General features: G+C 47.0%; 1 protein-coding gene across 2 annotated transcripts; it reads left to right on the top strand.

Moving 5' to 3' along the window:
• Positions 1-2666: 2666 nt before the first annotated feature.
• On the top strand, positions 2667-7145 carry IFT22 (intraflagellar transport 22). 2 transcript variants are annotated; one of them, XM_065892685.1, is made up of 5 exons: positions 2667-2814; positions 4550-4626; positions 4745-4834; positions 5703-5905; positions 6683-7145. In XM_065892685.1, the coding sequence occupies exons 1-5, from the start codon at positions 2776-2778 to the stop codon at positions 6829-6831; spliced, it is 558 nt and encodes a 185-aa protein (XP_065748757.1). In that variant the 5' UTR covers positions 2667-2775; the 3' UTR covers positions 6832-7145. The 2 variants fall into 2 exon arrangements, with proteins under 2 accessions (XP_065748757.1, XP_065748758.1); XM_065892686.1 differs by lacking the exon at positions 4745-4834 and having other exon boundaries at positions 2769-2814.
• Positions 7146-12207: the final 5062 nt, after the last annotated feature.

Below are 12207 nucleotides of genomic sequence, written 5' to 3'. Positions count from 1 at the left end.
CAAAACTAACATAACCAAAATAGAACTCTTAATCTCCCACCACAAACCCTGCCCCAGTCTTCCCAAGTCTGGAAATGGCAAACATTACTCATGTCAATGAATAATGACATTCATATGTCAATGTCCTGGGACTCATCCTTAACTCCTCTTTCCCTGACATCTAATCCATCAGCAACTCCTGCTACTTCTACCTTCAAAATGTGTCCCAGATCCAACCTCCACTGCTGCCCTAGCCAAACCACCATCATCCCTCTCTTAAGCTACCTGAATACCCTCCTAATTGCCATGTATGCATCCACGCTTGTCCCCTTTGCTCCACACGGCAGCCGGTGATCACTTTTAAACATAAATCAGATCCATGTCAATCCACTGCTCAGAATCTTCCATGATGACTTTTTTGGCTGGCCAGTTTCCTAGCCAATATCAACTCCCCATCCCCACCCCCACTCCCACTCTGGGCCCCACTTCTTGGGAAAAGAAATGTGCAAAGCTACAATCTATATTTCCCAGATTCCTTTGCAGTTATGGAGGCTACGTGACACAGTTCTAACCAATGAGACAGAAGGAGAAATCACTGGATAGGGATTCTAAGGAAGCCATTGTTTTCCTGAGAAAAGGGAGTCTGTAGTACTCTATATCTTTTGACCTTTGCTCTTCTCCTTTGTTCCTGCCTAGAAAGCAAATACACAAAGGCGGAGCAAAAGACGTCAGGAAAGTAAGGAGAAAGCAGCTGCATCAGCCCTTGTACGCCCATCCTTGGATTCCTTGTTAGGTGAGAAAATAATAAATCCCTTATTTGGTTAAGTTGCTGTGGTGGAGTTTCTATGACACATAGCCAAATACAATCCTGGCACAGGCTTCCAATCACCCTTAGAATGAATCCCCAAAGTCTTATACAACCTCTCCAAAAGCATCTCCTACCACTCTTCTCCTTACTCTTCCTGCAGCGGTGTCACAGGCCCTCTGGGCTATTTTTGGAACATACCACCTTTATTTCCACCTCAGTGTCTTTGCCCTTGCTGTTCTGCTGCATTGCTCATACCCTACATCTTTCAATGCTTTATCTGCGCCCTCTCTTTACTCAGTTTTCTGCTTTAATGTCACCTCTGCACCAAGGTGTTGCCTTGACTACTCCATCCAAAATTGGCTCCTTCACACTCTTTAGTGATTTATTTTTATTCATAGCATTTACCAATATCTAAAATTGTCTCTACCTGAGAGTACTTTTTTTATTAACTTGTTTCCTTAATATCCATCTACTCCACTGGAATGACAGCTTCAAGAGGTACAGGCACATCCCCAGTACCTAGAAGAACACACAGCAGGCATTCATTCAAAAGATATTGATTCGGGCTTCCCTGGTGGCGCAGTGGTTGAGTGTCCGCCTGCCGATGCAGGGGACACGGGTTCGTGCCCCGGTCCGGGAAGATCCCACATGCCGCGGAGCGGCTGGGCCCGTGAGCCATGGCCGCTGAGCCTGCGCGTCCGGAGCCTGTGCTCCACAACGGGAGAGGCCACAGCAGTGAGAGGCCCGTGCACAGAAAAAAAAAAAAAAGATATTGATTCAATCAATCAGTTAAAGACATCTTGAACTTAAGGCAGACTCTTCCTTACAGTTCACCTTGGGTTTTTTTGTTTTTTTGGCTGTGTTGCGTCTTCGTTGCTGTGCGCTGGCTTCCTCTAGTTGCGGCGAGCAGGCACTACTCTTCGTTGCGCTGCACGGGCTTCTCACTGCAATGGCTTCTCTTGTTCCGGAGCACGGGCTCTAGGCGAGCCGGCTTCAGTAGTTGTGGCTCGCGGGCTCTAGAGCGCAGGCTCAGTAGTTGTGGCGCACGGGCTTAGTTACTCCGTGGCATGTGGGATCTTCCCGGACCAGGGAACGAACCTGTGTCCCCTGCACTGGCAGGCCGATTCTTAACCACTGAGCCACCAGGGAAGTCCCAGTTCACCTTGTATTGCAAAAAAAGCAGTTTGGTATTGGATTTATTTTGGTTTTGTTGTTGTTCTTGTTGTAGTTGTTATACTAGCACTTCTGGGGGACTAGCGTATTTTGTATTGGCACCCTTAGCATACAATGGCCTCATGGCCTCACCCAAATTTCTGAACGGGCTCCGCCTCCGTAATTTAAAACTGACCTGGTGACTGGATTTAGTAGCAATGCGTTCAGACACCTGCACTGCCCGTGAACAAGGCCGGGATATTATCATCCTTTGGGTTTCTCCCAGATTATCCAAATGATGGTGAGTGGTGAACCATAGAGACTCATTTTCTCCCTGACCTTTTCTAGACTGGGCCAGGGATATGATAAATCCGTTCTCAATGTGGACAGTATCATGCCAGAGTGATATAGGCGTCAGATGCCTGGTTCCCACCCCACCTCACCAGCTACTTGGCCCGTTCAGCTCTCAGGGTTACGGGGAGGAATAAAGGAGATTTGGGACCCCGCGAGCTCTGCGGGCTTCCTCGCTCACAAGTGAATCTGGATCCGGGTTTTTTACTTCCCTCTTACCCTCTTGCTTTGCCTTGCCGCCCACCCCCAACCCGAAAACCACGCCGCCCACTAGGTGGCCGGCACACCACCCCAGAGCCCCTCGGGTGCCCGGCCCCCCGCCGCCCCGGCAGAAACCCGCCCACTCCCGTCGGCCCCCGCGGCCGCTCCCGTCTCCATGGGAACGAAGGCAGCCAACCGGCGCGGCGGCTTCCGCTCCGCCCTGACTGAGGCGAGGACTCTGGCAGCGCCTGGGGTTCCGGCGGGTCTGCGTGCTGCGGGCCGCGATGCTGAAGGCCAAGATCCTCTTCGTGGGGCCCTGCGAGGTGAGGCCTGGGCCGGCGGGGCGGCAAGCGGGACCCGGGCGGGCGTGGGGCCCAGGAGCCGGGAGCCCAGTCCCACCGCGCCCATCCTGGTGTGCGCCGCTGGCTTCACCGTGAACTCGGTGTTCCCAGACCTCGACCCGGTTGTACTAAGGCCCGAAGGCCCAAGGTAGTGAGTGGCGTTATGGAATCAGAGCCTAGATCTCACGACTCTCCTTTGCGCCTGTGGCTCTCCCTAATGAGATATGTCTGTGGAACAAGAAAACCAGGAGGAAAGACTGAACCATTACCTGGTCTTGGAACATTTAGCTTTTCCATGTGGGTGGTGATGGCGGGGGATTAAATCTACCTGTGTACTTCACACCGTACACAAGAATAAAATTCGGATGGACTAAAAAGCTAAATGTGTAAAAGAACAACTGTGGAAGTAGTAAATGAATAACTCTCCAACTTAAACACCCATCAGAACTGCCTGGTGGTCAGTTGCACAACTCGCTGGTCCTATCCCAGAGTTTTGATTCAGTAGGTCTGGGAGGGACCTGAGAATCTGCATTTTGTTGATGCTGGTCGTCCAGGGACCACTTGCTGGGAACCACTGTTAGTAGATGAATATATGGAAAGCTATGATTTTAATCTTGTGACGGGGAAGGTCTTAAACACAACACAAAAACGAAGAAGCCTTAAAAGAAATGACAGCAAAGTTAAAGCCAGGGGAACGTATTAGCAAAATGCATGACAAAGAAAGGATTCATAGGTAGAACATACAGGAAAGTTTAAGAATCAATAAAAAAAAAGAGAAGCAACTCAAGATAACGTAGCAAAGTCTGTGCACAGGAAATACAACTGACGAATAAGAATGAAGAGATGCTCACTCGCCCAGTCGCAGAACAAACAGATGGCACTTATCTGCTCATCAGTTTGGATGAGAAAAGTTTAGAATATTGAAAACATGCAGTGTTAGAATGCTTTCAGGGAATGGAGTATTCTGGGATTGCAATTTTAAATGTGCACAGCTTTTAGGTGGCAGTTACATTTCTCTAAAGCTACTGTAGCTAAAGACTCCTCCACGTTCCCCATGAGTCTTATACAATGTTGAACAGATGGAAACACCCTCGGTGCCCATCAATGAGCAAATGTCTGGATAAACTAAGGTACATTCTTACTTTGTGCAGCAGTGAAACAAAATAAGGCAAATCCATGTAAACTGACACAGAGAGCTCTCCAAGACTTAAACTGTTAAATAGGCAAGTAACAACAATATGCTCGGAATTATGAAAAGCAAAACAAACACAGATATCTTTTTTAAATGGAAATTCTCAAACATATACAAGGGGAGAGAGCACAATGAACCCTAGTAACCATTACCTAGCTTCAACAACAAAATTATTTCTGCACATACACATCTCCCTCTCCCTTACTACTCTTCTAATTTACCAGCCTTTCTAGTCCTTAAATGTGCCACGTCCATTCCTGCCTGGTGCCTTTGAACTAGCTATTCCCTCTGATGGGAAGCAGGTAAAGTCACCCAGCAGCAGAGCCAGCTCTGAAATCTGTGCTCCCTGCAACCCAGAGCAGGCTGTGCCCACCCAGCCAGAGAGAGCCCTCTGCCCTGGTGATCTCAGGGCGGCCGTGGCCTCTACTGCATCCCACCTGGGTCCAGGCTGGCTATTGGAGGGCCTGCTTATGGTTTACTTTTCTGCTCTTCAGCAACGATCTTTCACTGTCTTCATTGTCACAGAGTGGAAAAACTGTTTTGGCCAACTTCCTGACAGAATCTTCTGACATCACCGAATACAACCCAACCCAAGGAGTGAGGTGAGCCCTGACCAGTCCGCGTCCCACGCAGTCCCTGACCATCACCCGCCCCTGACTTTGGCATCCCCAAAGTATAATGTTTCCTAAGGAGAGGTGCTGCTCTTGTTTTTATGTTTAGGATCCTGGAATTTGAGAACCCACACGTTACGAGCAACGACAAAAGCGCGGGGTGTGAATTTGAGCTCTGGGACTGCGGTGGCGATCCAAAGTACGTTTCCTTTAGAGCATTTGCTCCATCAAATGATTCAAAAATCAGCTGCCTGCCAGGCACCTTGGACTTGGGCCTAGCGAGCGCCCTTCCTAGCATGTGTTAGGGGCTCCATCAATTACTGGTGACACGCATTGCTCTTGAAACTTTAGTGACTGGGTTATGATATAGTGAGAGGTTATCCATCCATGATTAATACTTAGACATCATTTTCAAAGTCCACAGTTAGAAACCAGAACCATTGCTTATACGTGGAATCGAAAAAAAGTGGTACGAGTGAACTTATTTATAAAACAGAAATAGAGGGCTTCCCTGGTGGCGCAGTGGTTGAGAGTCCGCCTGCCAATGCAGGGGACACGGGTTCGTGCCCCGGTCTGGGAATATCCCACGTGCCGCGAAGCGGCTGGGCCCGTGAGCCATGGCCGCTGAGCCTGCGCATCTGGAGCCTGTGCTCCACCACGGGAGAGGCCACAACAGTGAGAGGCCCGCATACCACACACACACACAAAAAACAGAAATAGAGTCACAGATGTAAAAAACAAACATACGGTTACCAGGGAGGGAAGTGGCGGGGGGCTGATAAATTGGGAGAGTGGGATTGACATATACACACTACTGTGTATAAAATAGGTAACTAATAAGGACCTACTGCATAGCACAGGGGACTCAATACTCTATAATGGCCTATATGGGAAAAGAATCTAAAAAAGAGTGGATATGTGTATATGTATAACTGGATCACTTTGCTGTATAGCAGAAACTAACACAACAGTGTAAATCAACTCTACTCCACTAAAAATTAGAAACAAAACAAATGCAGAAGCCAGAGCCACCTGCCCTTCACGCTGCGTCCTTTTCTGCCACACAGGTTCGAGTCTTGCTGGCCAGCCCTGATGAAGGACTCTCACGGGGTGGTGGTCGTCTTCAATGCTGACATCCCAGGCCACCTGAAGGAAATTGAGATGTGGTATTCCTGCTTCGTCCAGCAGCAGTTTTTACAGGACACTCAATGTCTGTTAATTGCACACCACAAACCAGGCTCTGGAAGTGACAAAGGAAATCTGGCTTTGGGTAGGAAGCCTGCACTTCTCCTTTCTGCTGTAGTCTGAAATGCTCTGGGCATTTGTGTATCGCCCTGTGTCTTGGAAACCAGCAGCCCTGTGCAGCTAAAGAGCATCTGCTGTGTCCTAGACATTTGTTTTTCTTACCACGTAAATCAGAACTGCTGGGTTGGAAGATCTGCTGTACCATCCAGGCCAGGATGCAGACACTTTAAAAGTTGGCAGACACTAAGAGGGGAAAAAAACCTGGTTTTAGCCACTCATCGGTACTATTAGGGACACTCTTTCCTGACTTGCCTTTAAGCTCCAATTTGCATGTGACACACACCATTACAGAGGTGTCAAAGTGACCATAAAAAACAACTCAAAATTCAGAAATGCCTTCCTCTGGTGTAAGAACAAAGAGGGCCTGGAAGTGGCTTGGAGAGCTGTGATCCTGTTGCCAGGTGGCAGTGTGATGAAACCTTTCTCTGTTAAATTGTGTCAAGCAAGGTACAACTTTATTTTTGGACTTGGGAAAGTTAAAGAAATTGGCTCCCGTACGACTCAGGTCCTGGGACTTCCCTGGTGGTCCAGTGGTTAAGACTCCTCACTCCCAATGCAGGGGGCCTGCGTTCGATCCCTGGTCAGGGAACTAGATCCTGCGTGCCACAATTAAGACCCAGCTCAGCCAAATAAATAAATAAATATTTTTTAAAAATAAAAAATAAAAGACTCAGGTCCTTTGGAGCTAGGAATAGCCCCTCACTACAAGTTCATGCCTAATTACATTATTTTCTTTTTTAAGCGCCACCCTTGAACAAGCTGAAGCTGGTGCACTCAAATCTTGAGGATGACCCAGAAGACATCAGAATGGAGTTCATAAAGTATTTAAGAAGCATAATCAACTCAGTGTCTGAGAGCAGAGACCGGGAGGAGATGTCAATTATCACCTAACCGGCCTTCACCTAGATGCTTCCGCATCCCACATGAAGCCAATTTCAGTGCAGATCTGAAATCCATCCACCTGCTAAGGTTCTCATCTCCCTTTGGCTGTAGAAGACATTTTCCTTATTTAGCCAAAGGTAACAGTCAGCCAGGGAGTTGACTCATACCATCTATTCTCTGTCCTCAGTTCAGCTGAGAAACTCCTGTTATTGAATTCTGATACCTTTGCCCCAGATCTCTCCAGAGAGCTGGAAAACTGAAGTGGTTTTTTTTACCCCTTCACATTATGCCATACTGTAAAAGTTGTGGAATTGTAACTGTCATAGCCCAGTGATAGCAACAGTAGTTTAATCCACGTACATTGGTTTAAATGTGATTTTCATTCCTTAATCTGTACAATTTGCCTAGGATATTCTTGAAAAATATTAGCATTTAACCTCTGCAAGATTTTATTTTTATTTAGATGTCCTTGATATCTGGACACCGTATCACACTGGAAGTTGGAATACATATACATCTTCTAAAAACGTTTTTTATTATCTCAGGGGAATTTAATTCTTTTTTTTTTTGAATTTAATTCTTAAATATTATTTCATGTAATACAGGGAAAAACAATGTGATGTTGTCATAACAACCATTTGTAAAAATAGTCAAAAGATTTAATGCTCGGGATAAGCAAATATGGTGAGTTTATAGCTTATTGTACAAGTGAGTTTGTTTTAGTGATCTTACGAATTATTGTTCTTCCATAATTTGTACTTTTTGAATTTTTTAATACAGCCAACCTGAAAATATATTAAGTAGATCAAAAGTTAGATGTAGGGACTTCCCTGGTGCCGCAGTGGTTAAGAATCCACCTGCCAACTCAGGGCACATGGGTTCCATCCCTGGTCTGGAAGATCCCACATGCCACAGAGCAGCTAAGCCCATGAGCCACAACTACTGAGCCTGTGCTCTAGAGCCCGTGAGCCACAACGACAGCCTGCGTGCCCCAACTACTGAAGCCAGTGCGCCCAGAGCCCGTGCTCCACAACAAGAGAAGCCACCACAATGAGACTCCCGCGTACCGCAATGAAGAGTAGCCCCTGCTCGCTGCAACTAGAGAAAGCCCGCATGCAGCAACGATGTCCCAACGCAGCCAAAAAAAAAAAGTTAGATGTAGGTCTTTTCAACTGAGAGTGGAAGAAAAGTAGAGACACGAGATGAAATATATGCTTGTCTGCGTTTCACTCTTACAATGAAGAGGGCTGTGTGTGGGCAGTCTGCTTGAGAGAGTGGTGTTGGCAGATAACAGTTCCCTGGTAAATTTATTTATTTATTTTTAAATTTTATTTATTTATTTTTGGCTGTGTTGGGTCTTCGTTGCTGTGCGCGGGCTTTCTCTAGTTGCGGCGAGCAGAGGCTACTCTTCATTGTGGTGCATGGGCTTCTCACTGTGGTGGCTTCTCTTGTGGAGCACGGGTTCTAGGTGCACTGGCTTCAGTAGTTGCGGCACACAGCCTCAGTAGTTGTGGCTGACGGGCTCTAGAGTGCAGGCTCAGTAGTTGAGGCACACAGGCTTAGTTGCTCCGCAGCATGTGGGATATTCCCAGACCAGGGATCGAACCCATGTCCCCTGCATTTGCAGGAGGATTCTTAACCACTGTGCTACCAGGGAAGCCCCCTGGTAAATTTAGACTGAACTACAGTCAACTCTTAGTAAACTGCCTGGATTATCCGTGAGCACATTTTAGGCCCAGGTTAATTTCCTTCTGCCTGACCTGCTCTCAGTTGGAACTTTTGCAAGGAACACAAGATTACGTTAATGCAAACTGTAGTAAATCTTCTTTACATAATAGCTGCAATAATAATAATTGATCTTGAGACTACAGCTCCAAAACAGAGATTATTTTTATCTGATTTTTAATGATTATCCAAGAGCTCAATAGAAAAATTAACCCAGCAGCTTTCATTTATGTCCATAGCCAGAGTACAACCCTTGTGAGCCCTTGAATCGAGAAAAATGTTTTAAAATTTAAGAGGCCAGGACTTCCCTGGTGGCGCAGTGGTTAAGAATCTGCCTGCCAGGCCAAGGTGTGAGGGTTTGAGCTGCCACTGAAGGATGTTCACTGCAGGTTGATGTGGTCGGATCTCCATGGTAGAAAAGCCCCTCTGACCTCAGTGTGAGGGCTGGATCGGAAGGAGGACGAGTGTAGAGGTGGCTGCTGTCGTTCCTTGGTTTGTGGCCCCATCACTCCAGTCTTCAAGGCCAGCATCTTCAAATCTCTCTCTGCTCCATCTTCACATTATCTTCGCCTCTGTGTATCTGACTCAAATCCCCCTCTACCTCATTCTTGTAAGGATACTTATAATTGCATTGAGGGCCCAGGATAATCTCCCCATCTAAAGATCCTTAATTTAGTCACATCTGCAAAGACGCTTTTTCCAAGCAAAGTATCATCTACAGGATGTGCACGTCACAGGGAGTGGGGTCTGATGTCTTTGCGGGCCATTATTCAGCCTACCACAGATGCTGTTCACTGAGGCATTAATGGAAGAGGACGAGCAGGTTTTGGGGGAGTGACAAAGGACTAGTTCGAGGTGACTCAGCAAGTTAGGGACTGGGACAGAACTGGATCCCACGCCGCCACTCTTTCCACTGCCTTGTGTAACTGGGCAGATGAGTTTACAAGTGGACCTGGCTAAGAGTCTCACCCTTTGAGACCGAACCTAGTAAAGCAGTAACAACCACAGCAACAACAGCAGGGCAAATAACCATTTTTGGAGCTAAACCACCCAGAAAATGGTTTGCAAGTATGTTGCAGATAGATCTAGCATCATATTTCTTTTTATTCTTTTCTTTCTTTTTTTTTTTTTTGCGGTACGCGGGCCTCTCACCGCTGTGGCCTCTCCCGCTGCTCCAGACGCGCAGGCTCAGCGGCCACGGCTCACGGGCCCAGCCGCTCCGCGGCATGTGGGATCTTCCCGGACTGGGGCACAAACCCATGTCCCCTGCATCGGCAGGCAGACTCTCAACCACTGTGCCACCAGGGAAGCCCCATCATATTTCTTGAAACCAATCAAATGACCAAGTAGTATTCTGAAGCTCTGTTGTAAAGAAAATTACAACTTATATTGTAACCTGAATGTCCATATCTCAAAATTGTTCAGGAAAGCTCCTGGAGATCATTATACATTTGCTGGAACGCCAGAAGACCCTTATGTCCAAAGTGTAGGCTAAGTTGCTATAACAACAGATGGAGCTTTGCTGGTAACTGAGAACATATAAGAGTTAATAAAAGAGCAGTGCTCCTGATACCCATTGAAAAGGTAACTGCATTGGTACCACTTAAGAAAATCATTCTGAACTGTGGCCCTTCTAGATCTTGACTTCAGCCTTCCCCACCCGATTCCAGAGAACTACATGAATATCCTGGCCTTGGCGAATGCTTTTTCAACAAACGTACTCTTTCCTCAGGCAAGAAATGAAGGATTCTACATTTTAAAAACCAAAACCAAAGAAATAAATGAGGAAGATGGAAACTCTGCTTTTGAATGTTAAGAAGAAATTACGTATTTTTGACTGTGACTTCTAAACTGCTTTATCAGTTAAATAATTCTCTATGTTTATGATCTGGGCCATTCTTCCTACCGAAGTTAAAAGCTAATGGAAATGTTGTGTCTGCCAAGTATTCCCACTTCAAAAGGAAAGTTTCTTGGTGCTTTGATGTGAGCAACACCTCATCTGTCTTCTTACATCGTACAGTTCACTCCTATCTAGGCTTTCTGATAGCCTTTAAAAGTATGCCTCTTTTCTCTAAAGCCTGAGGCAGATTCACTCCACACAGCTCTTTGGATCAAGTGTAATTATAGATCTTAGACTTTCAAAGTGTTGTGTAAAAAAAAAAAAACATCTATTAAGACTGTTTATAATCCTACCGGAGTTTTGTGATAAGTAATTCATACAAGAACCATCGTGTTTTTGTTTTTTGTTTTAATCTTTTGTGTGACTTTACAAGACCTGGAAAACACCTAGGTGTGAATTAACCAGATCATGTAATGAAATATTTTGTTCAGAGAAATAAAATCCTAATTTTATCAAAGTATGAGGAACTTGGTTTCTACTGATAGAAACCTATTTCAAGTACTTTTCAAGAATATTTTGCAAATCCAGCTACACTTGGAATGTATCACCCTTTTGTGGGGGCAACTGTTAAAAGCAAGAAGTTGTGCTCTGCATTTTTAAAAAGTGGTGGCAATGGGCTTCCCTGGTGGCGCAGTGGTTGAGAGTCCGCCTGCCGATGCGGGGCACACGGGTTCGTACCCCGGTCCGGGAAAGATCCCACATGCTGCGGAGCGGCTGGGCCCGTGAGCCATGGCCGCTGAGCCTGCGCGTCCGGAGTCCGCAACGGGAGAGGCCACAAGAGTGAGAGGCCCGCGTACCGCAAAAAAAAAAAAAAAAAAAAAAAGTGGTGGCAATGGCTCTAAGATATCAATCACAAATGAGATGAACAATCTAAAGAGAATGGTTCTTACATATGAGGAGACTAGTGTGAGACAGTAGGTGAGAGGTCAAATATACATGCCAGCTGGTAATGTGGACTTGGTTGTGTAAGAGCCCTAAGAGAGCAGGGACAATTACTTTGGTGGCCGTGAGGAGAATAGATTTAAGGGAGTGTCTGAAATACAGCACTGAGGGTTGGCACGAAGAGAGAGGGAGAGATTCTGTAAGTATTGGGGAGGTAAACATTGTGAGTGGAAAAGAAGGGAGAAGCAGGGAGGATTCAATCCCATACCCTTACTGTAGGTGCTCGAGGTAGTGGCTGTTAATCACTACATTTCCCATAGTCCTTAGGGCAGCGCCATCTGCATTTCCCAGAGGGCTGTGCGATGCTCACGCTGGCCCTGAGCGTTGGTGGAAACAAAGTTAAACAGGAGGGAGTGTACTCTTTATGTTGCTTTATAAACAGGTTTCCCATCCTCATTCTCTCTTCTATCTCTCTTCTTTGTCTCCAACACCTCTGTCCACGGGCTTCAGGGGCCCAAATACCCCGGGACTGGTCTCCTTGGCAACAACTCGATGTTACCTTTTCTGTGCCCCGCGCGAGCGTGCCCGGAGGCTCCTGGAAAATGTAGTTCAGCCTCCTCCCGGCGGCCCAGACCCAGCCAAATGGCTCTGCCTCCTCGGGCTCCAGAGTCAAGGGCTGGGTGGCGGGCGCGCGTGGCCGGCCCGTTTGGAAGCCGTGGGGGTAGAGGCTGTTCTGCGTACGGCCACCCGGAGGCCCAGGCCACGGACAGTCTCCGAGCCGACAATCCCGGCCCGTCTCCGTGGTAACCGGCTGGCTGCAGAGGGCTGTGGGAAGTGTAGTTGGGCGGGGCCGGCCCGTGCGCGAGGTCTCTGGCTTT

The sequence above is a fragment of the Phocoena phocoena genome, chromosome 15 (assembly GCF_963924675.1).
Source record: "Phocoena phocoena chromosome 15, mPhoPho1.1, whole genome shotgun sequence".
Classification (NCBI taxonomy): domain Eukaryota; kingdom Metazoa; phylum Chordata; class Mammalia; order Artiodactyla; family Phocoenidae; genus Phocoena; species Phocoena phocoena.
The sequence above is the reverse complement of the archived record's forward strand: the minus strand, read 5'-3'. Positions and strand labels throughout refer to the sequence as shown.

Bases quoted from the DNA above. Each gene is read 5' to 3' on its own strand.
- IFT22 (XM_065892685.1), top strand. From the start codon at position 2,776: ATGCTGAAGGCCAAGATCCTCTTCGTGGGGCCCTGCGAG. The intron at 4,835-5,702 runs GTACGTTTCCTT...TCTGCCACACAG, and splicing joins GACTGCGGTGGCGATCCAAA to GTTCGAGTCTTGCTGGCCAG. The intron at 5,906-6,682 runs GTAGGAAGCCTG...TTCTTTTTTAAG, and splicing joins CAAAGGAAATCTGGCTTTGG to CGCCACCCTTGAACAAGCTG.